This window comes from Aethina tumida, chromosome 1 (genome assembly GCF_024364675.1).
Source record: "Aethina tumida isolate Nest 87 chromosome 1, icAetTumi1.1, whole genome shotgun sequence".
Lineage (NCBI taxonomy): Eukaryota > Metazoa > Arthropoda > Insecta > Coleoptera > Nitidulidae > Aethina > Aethina tumida.
Window position 1 is genome coordinate 67,344,244 of NC_065435.1, and position 12,351 is coordinate 67,356,594.

The 12,351-nt window shown below is 31.0% G+C and overlaps 1 protein-coding gene across 3 annotated transcripts in view; it reads left to right on the plus strand.

Annotated features, from left to right (window-relative positions):
• LOC109608751 (protein spinster) overlaps positions 1 to 12,351 on the plus strand; it is a 54,956-nt gene that overhangs the window by 33,308 nt on the left and 9,297 nt on the right. For all 3 annotated transcript variants that reach the window (XM_020025284.2, XM_020025283.2, XM_020025285.2), the window contains exons 2-4: positions 9,174 to 9,370; positions 9,448 to 9,599; positions 11,646 to 11,849. In XM_020025284.2, the coding sequence (XP_019880843.2) occupies positions 9,174 to 9,370; positions 9,448 to 9,599; positions 11,646 to 11,849 (553 nt within the window). The remainder of the gene's footprint in view (positions 1 to 9,173; positions 9,371 to 9,447; positions 9,600 to 11,645; positions 11,850 to 12,351) is intronic.

Sequence of the window (12,351 nt, forward strand, 5' to 3'; positions counted from 1 at the left end):
TTTTTATTTTTACTAACAATAGTGCAACCTGATATTTCATCATTATAATATTAAATTTTCGAAAATTTTTTAGTATTTTACATGAAAATATAATAATGAGTAATGAAATTAGAATTTCTAGGGGTTGATGAAAAACGGATACAAAATTTTTGTAAAATGTAGATGAACAAAGAAAACTGTCCTCGGATTAAAGTGGAATTGTGGACTTATTATCTTTTCCTCAGTTTTTAATATAGGGACGTTTTTAGTTTATGTAAGTTTTTCGGTTAAATTCAGTCCTCGAGAGATTTATATTAGCTGGATTTTCTATTTTATATAAAGTTACTTACGAGACTATTGAATTGTATTCTAAAATATATTTTTTTGTTACAGGTACTTTACGCGAACAAACGACAAAGGAATAAAACGCACCCCTTCGATCGAAAGTAGGGGAGGCCAAAATTGAATTTGAGTCCATTTAAACACAAAAAGTACGTTACACAGCAACAGATGATGGACGTTGACAGGTCCAATTTGGGCGAAAGAACGTCTGCAGTTGAAGGCGCGTTACATAACGAGTCTCCCGCGGACTCCAGATGAAGTGTTCCGGTCGTCGACAATTCGAATCTATTTGCACTTCGGCTCGATTAAAAATTGCGGATGGCAAACACGAGTTGCCGCCGACACATGTGCGCTATCACGACATCCGTGATCGGTCGAATGTCAACAGATTTGTTGTTGCGGACGGACAATTCAATTCTTAATTAATAGCTAGTTGGTCTGTTCAATTTCTCAAATAGGCCCGGTCCAGCAGTTTCATTTTGCTGATGTCTCACAAAAAGTATCTACGCTGGCTAGAATCCGTTAAAAATACATAAAATAAAAATTTTGTTACAATATTATATTTAAAACAGAGCACAATTAACTATAAATTGATAAAATGGTAAACAATGAATTTTACATAGTAATAACCGTAAATATCAAAAATATTGAAGCTAATTCTCGTATATTCTGTGATTGACTTATTTTCAGATAATTGGTCAATCAATATTATTTGAAGTTAATAAAATGTGTAAAAAAGTGTTTAAGACAACATCATTTTATTGATACTATTAATGAATGAACTACTAAATAAATAATTATTTATAAATATTTATTTATTTATAAAAATGTACCTGGTGGACAAATACATTCATGTCTCACAAGCTATCAATGGAATAGGTATAGAAAAAAATATGATAAAAACCTCACTGACAGAAACATGTTAAATATTTATAAGTGTTTAATGTCATTAGTGGACATGACAAAACTGATATCAAACAAATCATTTTTTCTTCCTAATTTACCAATTAAAGATAGATTGAAGAGATTTATTTATTATCTTGAGAATTTTTTTTTTATTATAAACTTGACGTATCTGTTAAAATAAAATAACACATTTAACATTAAGGGCCACACCTAATATGGTGGCCTAAATAACGTGAGTTTTGTGAGTGAGTGTTAAGTGAGAAATTAAAAGTTTATCAAGAAACATATAAATGTTAAAATTATTACACTTTTCTTTCCTCTATATGGTCTAGGAATACTCGAAATTAAAACACTTTTGAAATCTACCAAAAAAGCAGTATTTCACAAACGTTCAAAAGAAAACTCAAGTCTGGGCACTTAAGTTTGTTTCTCTCTAACTGGTTTGAAAATATTCGTAATAACCAAAGTAAATCAATTTGAGACAGGTAATAATTACAAAGATATTAATGAAAATAAGTGTAACCGATTATTATTATTATTATTATTATTATTATTATTATTATAGAAACAATGCTTTTTGAAAAATTGTTGGTAATTTCCTTATGGTAACCTTTCCAAAATAAAGTAAAATAGTATTTAACACAATAATAGTTTTTTCATCTCAAGTCAAGTCTGTTTCATAGAAACTCTTCCCATTTTCAAAGACGTTAGATTCGTTGACTGAAACAGAAAGATAAATGAACGTTTCTATCTAATGCACCGATACTTTGTACCGTTGTTTTTACTAAGTACATAATACATGAAGTAAACCACCACCTTTCTTCTGTGCTTTTAAAGTTCCCATCTGGTCGTGGTTTCGCGGCGACAGCAAACTAAACGGGGGTAAGGTTTATATGCACGCGGGCCCGATTAAAAACGTGAGTTACGACCGTCCGGGGCACCGTGCAAACGGCCACTTTGTGCCGCCCCGCGTTATTTCGTAAGTTTGATGTATGGCGCGGCGAAAACCGCTCTCCTGCCCCCTTTGGCTAATGGTGGAACGGTCGTGGGAAGTTATTTCGCACATAAAACTGGGAGCATATGTTTTCTGTACTACATGATTTCGTTTAGCTTGTTTTCATATCTTAGTTTTTATGCACTTAATAATTAATTTTATTTGAAATTCATTTTAAATTATGCAATTTTAAAATACCTATTTGAAAGATACTTTTTTATAAAATTAATGTAAATAATTGTAATTAAATAAATTCTCTTTAATAATGATTTTTTTGTATATGATAAAATATTAAAATGTCAGTATTGAAGACATTTATATATAGAAAAATCGTTAAAATAAGTAAAAAAAATATTCTTAAAGTACATTGATTTTATTAAATATTAACACAAATAGTTTTTCTCACACGTCAAATAAAGCTCTCAGTATTTTTTATTTAAGTGTCTCAAATATCACTCATATATATATATATATATATATATATGTTAGCTTACGTCATCACCTTCACCGATGGACCGATGCGACGTGCTCACATCTATTTAGACTAGTTTTGTTTTATAAGCAAATCTGAAGTATTTGTTTACATTTAATATTCGGGGCAGTTCTTAAGAAAGAACCAGACAGTCAAGCTTTAGATGTCGAGGGTTAAACTACGTTTGTTGTAATAAAGCGTATTATTGTGAATTTAGTGTTTTAATCAAACTAAAAAGACAGATTAACAGTCGCTAATCTATCATCAGAAGTGGGATAAAGGATATCTTCTCGTGAATTATTTCCGGAAGAAAGGATCTAAAAAAATAATTTTTTTTTGTGTTTCTTTGTGAACGAAAGACAATAGTGAAAAATGCAAACGCGTAGTGAGTCCGAACGTTGTGAACAGAAAGGCATCTGAGAAAGACAATAATATGGCGTTATTATTCAAAATGCAGCAAGAAAGTAACAACAGATTCCAAAAACAAAACATGAAAATTTTATCGACAATGGACAACGCCCAAACTACTTAAGCAATATTGAAGATGGCTGCGCAGAAGGTTTAAGTGTGGCTGCAGCGCAGTTTCGACTTGTAAGATTTAGAAATTGCATTTGAGGAATATGACTTGAATTTGTCAGGAATGGACGAGTGGGTTACGAAAGAAATAAAAGAACAACCGAATGCCGTTTGATCTCATAAACTCTTCATCAGATTATCAGAGCGCCATCGTTAAAGCCCTTGGACCACTTAAAGACGATATTACGTTTGTTTATGTTGATGATGTGTTGTGCCCTGCTCGACCCATTCAAGAATGTCTTAAGAATTTAAGAAAGGACATTGACGCCCTTAAATATACAAAAATGTAACTTTTTCCAAACATCTGTGAAATATTTAGGTGTGATCGAAAAAGGACTGGCTGGATATTTTAGACATCTTGTGAAAAACTTTGCAACTTTAACAGCACCGATATCTGCACTGTTACGTGAGGAAAAATCTTTTGAATGGACATGTAAATAAGCAAGTTCGTTGGGATTAGATGTCGCTATTAGCTGTCGAATAGAGGAAAGTTGAAACCAAAGTATCACGGACCCTTTGAGGTAACGCATTGTTTACCTAATGAGAGGTACGCACTCCGAAGGATTGGCAGCCGAGGTAGAACTACAACAGCAGCGCATGAACAGTTACGAACCTGGCCAGATACAGAAATTCTATAAGGTATGATGGATATAGATTTATTTAATAAGATTGATGAGTGAATGTGTGTAAAGGTCCCTGCTTAGTAGGCTGTTTAAGGTCCCTGTGTATCAGGCTATGTGTAAAGGTCCCTGCTTAGTAGGCTATGATTAAGGTCCCTGCTCGGCAGGCTATTTTTAAGGTCCCTGCGTCGCAGGCTATGTTTGAGGTCCCTACTTTGCAGGCTATGTTTAAAGGTCCCTGCTTGGCAGGCTATTTTTAAGGTCCCTGCTCTGCAGGCTTAGATTGTTGTGTTCTGGGTCTGTGAGACAAGCGGGTAATAGACCTGGTAGTGGTTGAACCGCCTCTGAGCTCCTGGCTAGAATATGGTATCTTTTGATAGCACTTGAGAGTCATGGGTGTAACAGACCTGTTGATGGTTGAGCCGCCTCTGAGCTTCTAGTGGTTGTTAACTGTGCCACATAACAGTCTATTTTGTTAAATGAAATAAGGTTTAGACTTAGTTCTTCGAATATATTTTGAGCTTGTACTGCTGTTATAATGTTTACAGATTACCGGTGTCAGGTGAATCTTTGCAAAACTGCGGAAGGTGCGAGGACGCCCCACATGTCAGGAAGGCCGTGTTAGCTTACGTCATCACCTTCACCGATGGACCGATGCGACGTGCTCACATCTATTTAGACTAGTTTTGTTTTATAAGCAAATCTGAAGTATTTGTTTACATTTAATATTCGGGGCAGTTCTTAAGAAAGAACCAGACAGTCAAGCTTTAGATGTCGAGGGTTAAACTACGTTTGTTGTAATAAAGCGTATTATTGTGAATTTAGTGTTTTAATCAAACTAAAAAGACAGATTAACAGTCGCTAATCTATCATATATATATATATATATATATATAATATATTATTAATTATTTTTTATTAGAAATATGATTTTAATTTTGGTTAATTTTAAAATTTCATAACATAAATATTTTGTAATTTTAACTGACATTTTAATTTATCTTTTTTCTTTGAATTCCCACAATTGGAATTTTTGATTTTATATTTAACAAAAAATATATTTCTCGAATATTTATTTATTTATGTTTATAATAATAATAGTTAAATAATTTACATACGTATTGAAATTTTAATATTATGTAATGCATGATAAGTTCAGTGAAAAATGTTTTAACTTGTATTAAAACCATTTGAATCTTAATTCAAAATGAATATTTAATTTAAGTTCATATGAAATATTAAAATAGAACAAAATAAATAATATCAGAATTATTACACTCAATAACATAAATTTCGAAGTGATTGTAATAGTTATTGTTTTTTAAAAGTATTTAAATATTATGTATATGCTATAGTAGATAAGATTAGAAATCGGTATTTTTCGCAATTGTTTTGTTATAACAATATAAATCGAATGATTCCCGATAACGTAGAACAGATTATGTAAATATAAAAATATTTATTATTATAAAATAAAAATATGATCGTAAATACGTCAAATATAAAGTAACGTAATTAAATTATAAAAATTGTTTTTTTAACTGACTATTAAAAAAATTATTTCAAATGCTTTTTTATAATTTAAAAAGTTGTTTCGTATTTATTATAAATTGTGAATGAATCATTTATTATGACATATTTATCAAATTGCTAAAGTATCTAATAAAAAATATTTAACCAATTGTTTAGTCTACTGAAGTCGATTACAGTATAACTTCGATAGTCTGGCAAATATCGTATCATTTTACTATGTATCCGGACTATTCTAACCTGAGATTTTATTTATTATGAAAATCACTAAGAATTTAACAAAACTGTAGTTTTTTTAGAATTGAATTAAAATAGAAAACAAAAGGAATACGTATTTTCAAAAAAAAAAAAATAAAAAATAAAAACATAGCCGAAGAACTTTTGTTTGTTTTAAAGCAACTATGCCTGTTGCTTATTTTGAGCTTTCTTAGAAGCGATACGTTTTCATGAGGAAATTATTGTCTTCACTTTATTGCATTGTCATTGAAAGCGCATTTACAATATCTGCATGTTTAACTTCCTACCCTCTTATTCTTATTCAAGTTATTTTCTGGATCAATACCTCTTAAGGGTTCAGTGATTTTTTCAAATCTTTTTCACTTATTGCATTAAAATTTTTTGAAGCACTGTGTCTGGAATATCTCCGCCAATTGAATCTTTTGATTCTTTAATTTTTGGCGATGTCCAACTTTTTCCAGCCTTCCAATCAAAAGAGAATGTGTAATATATGCTTTTTTATTTCATACTGTTTTTAGTAGTATTATTTTCACGCCGGAATTAGAGACGCAAAATGTAATGTAAATGATATTAAATACGGAAACGTTGTATGTGCCCTGAGGCATTGAAACTGCACATGATGTTTTTCACATCCCTCCATTCCCAATAAAGTCATAACAAACAGACGCATCTCCGCTCCCATTTTGATGGATTGGCCCACTTTTCGATCCCCCGTAACGTTTTGTTGCTTTCCCGGAGATTACACTCTGTTAATTAAATGGATCGGTCCTCGGGGCAACGGGCAACGTAACGCATAAGCCGGGGAGGGATACTTTTCACATGGAAAACAAAAAAGAAAAGAAAGACGAAACACATTTCTATCTGCCTTTGTAAATATACATGCAGAAGTGGATTTAATGAGGTGTTTCAAGTTTTAATATTAACGAATATTACGAAATGGTCGTTGTTCGGTGGCTTAATTACGTCACAACCCACCTTCAGCCCCCCGCCTTATTGAAATTTCCATAAAGAACCGTCGTCGTTGCCGCAGACGCTTCCGCCTCACATTATAATCGGAGCGCGCCCAATAAAGCCACGCTCGTTTTGTTCGGTATCAGATTTTGGGAAAATTCAACGAGAAAATCTGACTTTCAAAACGTCGCAAATTTTAATTACGGAGATAAGAGGCGTCGGTGCAGGAGAAAGGAGTCCCACTCTCCGGACGCAATATAGATGGGAGGCGGGAGAGTGACACTTAATAAAAAGTTGGAATTGGAATATTGGATTGGGTGGCACGTGTAGTCGCAATGTGGGGGAGTCCCCGTTCCCTTCGGGCGGTTTGCGCGACGGAAATGAAAATTGAGTAAGTTTTGCAATTTAATTATTGGCTGTATAGGAAATTGACGAATTGTATTTTGTAATATTTTTAACGTAAATAATTGCTACCTTTATAATTTAAATTTTTGGGGGTACTGATTTTAGCAATTTAATGATTGATTTTTTATTATCTCCCTTTAAATATTTTGTATTTGTTATTTAGGCTATTCAAATCGTTTATATTCCATACTTTCTTATTTCCAGTTACTCATTTATAATTATTAATTAATTCTGAAAAATTACTTTGTTTTATTTTAAAATTCATTATATAAATTTATAGTAAAAAGTTCCATCTTATGAATAACTTGATGGTTTATTATATTCAATTTGAAATATTTTTTATATGATTTACTTTTGTGTACGGTGGGATTCAGGTCGGGGACATTGATGGCGAAGAAAGGTGTGAAATTTCAAGTTCTTTCATCGTGTTAATGACACGGAATTCCGTGCCTACCTCCTCGGAAATGTTAATAATAATGTTTGTAATAATGTCTTTTCTGTACATTTCACTGTTCAAGTTGCCGTCACAAACGTGCGTCCGGCGACCTATACCTATAGCTATACCAAACCATTATCGAATAACCTCTAAAACCGTGAACTTCTTCGACAAATTCGCTATGTTTTGGAAGGTTTCTTAGTCTCCAGATCCTAACTCGTCTCGAATCATTATGCAAAGCATACCTGAACTGATCAGAATACAGTGCCAGTGAATAGTTGTAACAGACACTCTTCCACCAGATATTGTGGTGCCCTTTATTGCATTTTGTGTAATGCGACGGTCTTGCCTGACGGTTGTGTACTTTTGTCCATCCTGCTCAGGCCTTGGGCCGCCCCAAATGAACGACTCGAGGAAATAAGAAAAATAACTAAAATGTTTAAATCGTTTGCCAGTAATAAGAAATTGTTTTGAATTTTATTATGAGTGGTAAAACACATATTTGAAAAAGTAATAGCCTGAAACGCTCGCCATACTAAACCAGAAAATTTTTAAAAGTATTCGGTTGAGGTGGCGAAAATTCAATATCCCCTATTTTTTGCCTGCAGTTCATATTTAAAACGAATTTGATTTTTATGTATAATCTATCCATTCTAAAGTAAATATTTAAAAGTTATATATTTATATAACTATTAAAATCTTAAATAAATTTGTAATTTTTAGTTCATTTTTGTTGTGTTAATTAATTTTTCTTTATTAATTTTAATAATTCTTTGTTGTTATTAAAAGTTCAATTTAAAGTACAATTTTAGGAACTAAAATGATTTTTAGTAAGTCTAAGTTTTTAAGTTTTTATTGTATTTTAAAAAAAAAGTCATAATAATACTTCATAAATAATCTATATTGATTATTTATCATGTTTGTGAATTCTTGTTTTGCTATTTTTTATTAAATACATATTGTGATAAAACGTTTATCATATGTTATCTGATAAATTTTAGTCATCTATTATATTTTTTGATAAATAATTTTATAAATCATAAGTAAAGCGTTAAAAAATATAAGGTATAAATAATTGTGATTATTTTTTTTAGTTTTGAAAGCCTCTCATTATATTCAATAATCTGTCAAATAGCACGTTATTTTAATTTGTTATATTAAATATCAAATGATATTGTTCTATGAAATAGTATTGTATCAATATTTTTACAAACAAATCCATATTGATACTAATAAAATATAAAAATGTTAGTAACCTTTAGATAGAAGTGTGATTTAAAAAAGTGAATTCAATAGTACATTAACAACAATACATATATCCTTTTAAATATCTATTATCTATTTTAATATAATTTTGTCCATTAGAAATAAAGCAATAAAAATATTGTGAATGAATAATTTTTCTGATTATAAAACTTCTTTCTTGAAGTTGAATAATAAAATATATCTACAATAACAGAAAAATATTTTTACTAACAAATCCATTATTGATACTAATAAAATATGCATGTGTTAGTGACCTTTACTGTGTCATGGAAACTCACTTTAAGAAACTAAGTTTAACACGGATTTAATACAAAATCTCTCTGTCAATAATAAATAAATACTTTTAATATCTATTATATTTTTTTAATAAATTTTATTCTTTATAAATAAAACAACAATCGATTACTGAATATTACCAGTAATAATGTAGAAAATAATTTTATTTTTTCTCCTTTTCAGGAATACTAGAAGATATTATGGAATACTACCACATAGACCACAGCCGTGGTGGTTTGTTGCAAACGGCTTTCATTGTAAGCTACATGATTTTTGCGCCACTTTTCGGCTATCTCGGCGACAGATACAGCAGGAGATGGATCATGGGAGCAGGCGTCTTCCTGTGGAGCGTCACCACACTCTGTGGATCTTTCATGTCTGTAAGTAATTTGATTGATTCATTTACCAAAAAAAAAAAAAATAAAAATAAATGCCTTGATGTTATTTGTTGTTTCAGAATTTCTATTGGTTCCTGCTCTTCAGAGCTTTGGTCGGAATTGGCGAAGCGAGTTATTCCACTATCGCACCGACAATAATAAGTGACCTTTTCGTTAGTGATGTCCGCTCAAAAATGCTGGCCTTTTTCTATTTCGCCATCCCTGTAGGAAGGTATGTGTTTAATATTGCATTATTAAGAAGGTTTTTCATTTATTTCATAATCAGAAATTGATATACATTAATTTATTATGTATAAACATTTTTGGAATGAAATTTTCAAATGATTGCAAAATTGATTAATAAATATACTATATTAAGACGATTAAAATAATTTTGTATAATAATAGCATTTCACTTTTTTAATTTTCATATTTCATCAGAAATTTTAGGCCTCGCAGTGTAAAAACGAATGAATTTTATAGAAAAAAAATTTAAATTGTAGTAATTCCTGTTTAATCAACTAAAAATCCACGATAAAGTTGTATTTGTCTCCAGAGCAATTTAATAATTATAACTAATTGTAAAAGTAATTAACCAGACAACAAAAGTATAGCAGCAGAACTAGTCTGTAAAACTTTTGAAAGTAGTGTTCTTGACATTTTCTATCTCAAATCTTAGAATCATATCAAATGCACATTCAAAATATGTCAAAATATTCGCTTAAAATTCAGTCCATATACAACTTAATATACTGAACTTAACGAGAAATTGGAATGGTTTTGTGTAAAAACAATCTTAGTCCTTTTATAATTTAAGTCAATTCCAATTTGTACATACAGATTCAATTCAAATACTAAATAAAAAATTTGAATAATACTGAAATTATGCAGTTAAAAAATTTATTAACGAAAACCAGCTGAAACACAAAGATTGATATGTTCATATGTTATAGTAATTAAGCTTTAAGATTAATTTACCTTGATTCCATTGAATATTTGTCATTTTATTATAAGAAAGCAGGCATAAATTCAGAATTTTAAAAATAAAAAATATATATCATTTTTGTAAGATTTTTATTTAAATGACCATTATAATTGCGTAAAATTAAAACCGGATATTTTTTTAATAAACTAAATATGCTCTGCGAAATATGTCACGCATGATATGATTATAACAATATAATTATAATTTAGTTTATTAATTAATGAAAGCAAACTTGGAATACCCATCTACTTTTACGGAAATAACCTCTCCTAATTATTACACTAATTAGTTAAATATTTTAGTGATTTTCCTTTCCCAATTACAGTTACACATTTCTAAACTGATAATTGCTCTACTCACATTAAAACCGATTGTAATTACTATTTGCCGTTATACCTCCATTCAATTAGTAAATGCAATAAGTTTTCTTTATTTGTAAACATCAAATTGTTTCATCTCCATCTCGTTCATCCAAGTTATATTACGCACCAAGCGATTTAGTTTAACCGTCTTGTTTGTCTATTGTTGTTTTTCCCGTCAGATCTATTCTAGATGTTATCGTTCAGGGAGCATTAAACTACCCAACAGAGCACAATAAAGAATGTTTTATCCGCCCCGTCTAATATGGAGCTAGCAAGCTACTTTTATTAGTTAAATCTGGGAACACTTCATCGAGTTTGGAAACCATTCGATGTCGCCTTGATTATCTGAACAGATAATCTTTTCCCATTGAAATTACGAGGGCGTCCACGCGATAAATATCGACTCTTCGTGTGTGTTTTGTATTCGACGAATAAAATGGTCATTTATTTAAATACAATTACATTTTTTTAAAATACTTTGTGTATTATTTAGAGTATTATTAGGTTGTGACTAAGAAGCTTACATAAAAAGTAAAAGTACATGTTAATCACCAGTTCCTTGAATAAATATAAAAACGTTATAATCATTGTGATTATTAAAGAAGTAGCAATCACACGCGGTCCGCCGATCATGCATGGGAGCACCATCACAACTCGCAACCAAACAGTACCCACCTGTGTCGCAGTGTGAAAGTTCATCATTATTACGCAATCGTGTTTTCATCGTGCCGGCTCACATCCGGTCCGCGACTTCCGTACACACAAATATCGGAACAGTCAAAAGAAAAATGACTTAATAAGAATAAATATTTATTCGGGAGACCGTTTCGTGTGGCTTCTTTATGTTAAACACGAGTTTTTAATGGTCGTCGTTTCGGTTTCGATAAAAGTCTAATTTTGGATTAATGTTTATGTCAATTTATTTTTTCAGCGGTTTGGGTTACATAGTAGGTTCGAAGACGGCACAGGCGATCGGCTCCTGGCAATGGGCCCTCAGGGTGACGCCCGTCCTCGGATTAATTGCCGTCCTGCTCATCCTGTTCGTCCTCGAAGATCCGGAACGTGGACAGATCGAGGGAAGCGGCCACATGGAAACGACGCCGTGGATCGAGGACGTCGTCGACATCGTCCAGAAGTAAGTTTTGAATTTATTTAATTCATGGGAATTACATGCGGACGCTGGCGCCATCTAGCGAACAAATTGATGAATGTATTTCTGATGAAACAGTTTTCTTTAATCGTGTTTATTTTCTACCTAAACCCTTTATTTATAATTGTTTATTATTTCTTTATTTTAATTTCACATTGTTTTTTTAATAATTATGTTATGCACATTGACTTTTCCAAAGAAAAATATTTATATTTATTTTAATTAACACATTCCAAAATTGAATCAATTTCTTTTATAAAAATTTCAGTAGAAAGGTTCTATTTTACAATAACATACGCTTTGGTTAAAAATATGAGAAACTTATCTTTACTTTTATTTATTTTTTAATAATATTAATAGGTCCATCTTTCGGTTTTATTACTGTGATTTTTCCTCCTAAAGTTAAATACTGATCGATAGTTATTGCATTTCATTGTTTTTCCAGAGCAACTTTTAGGTTTGTACACGATTTTAAATTATGTATCTA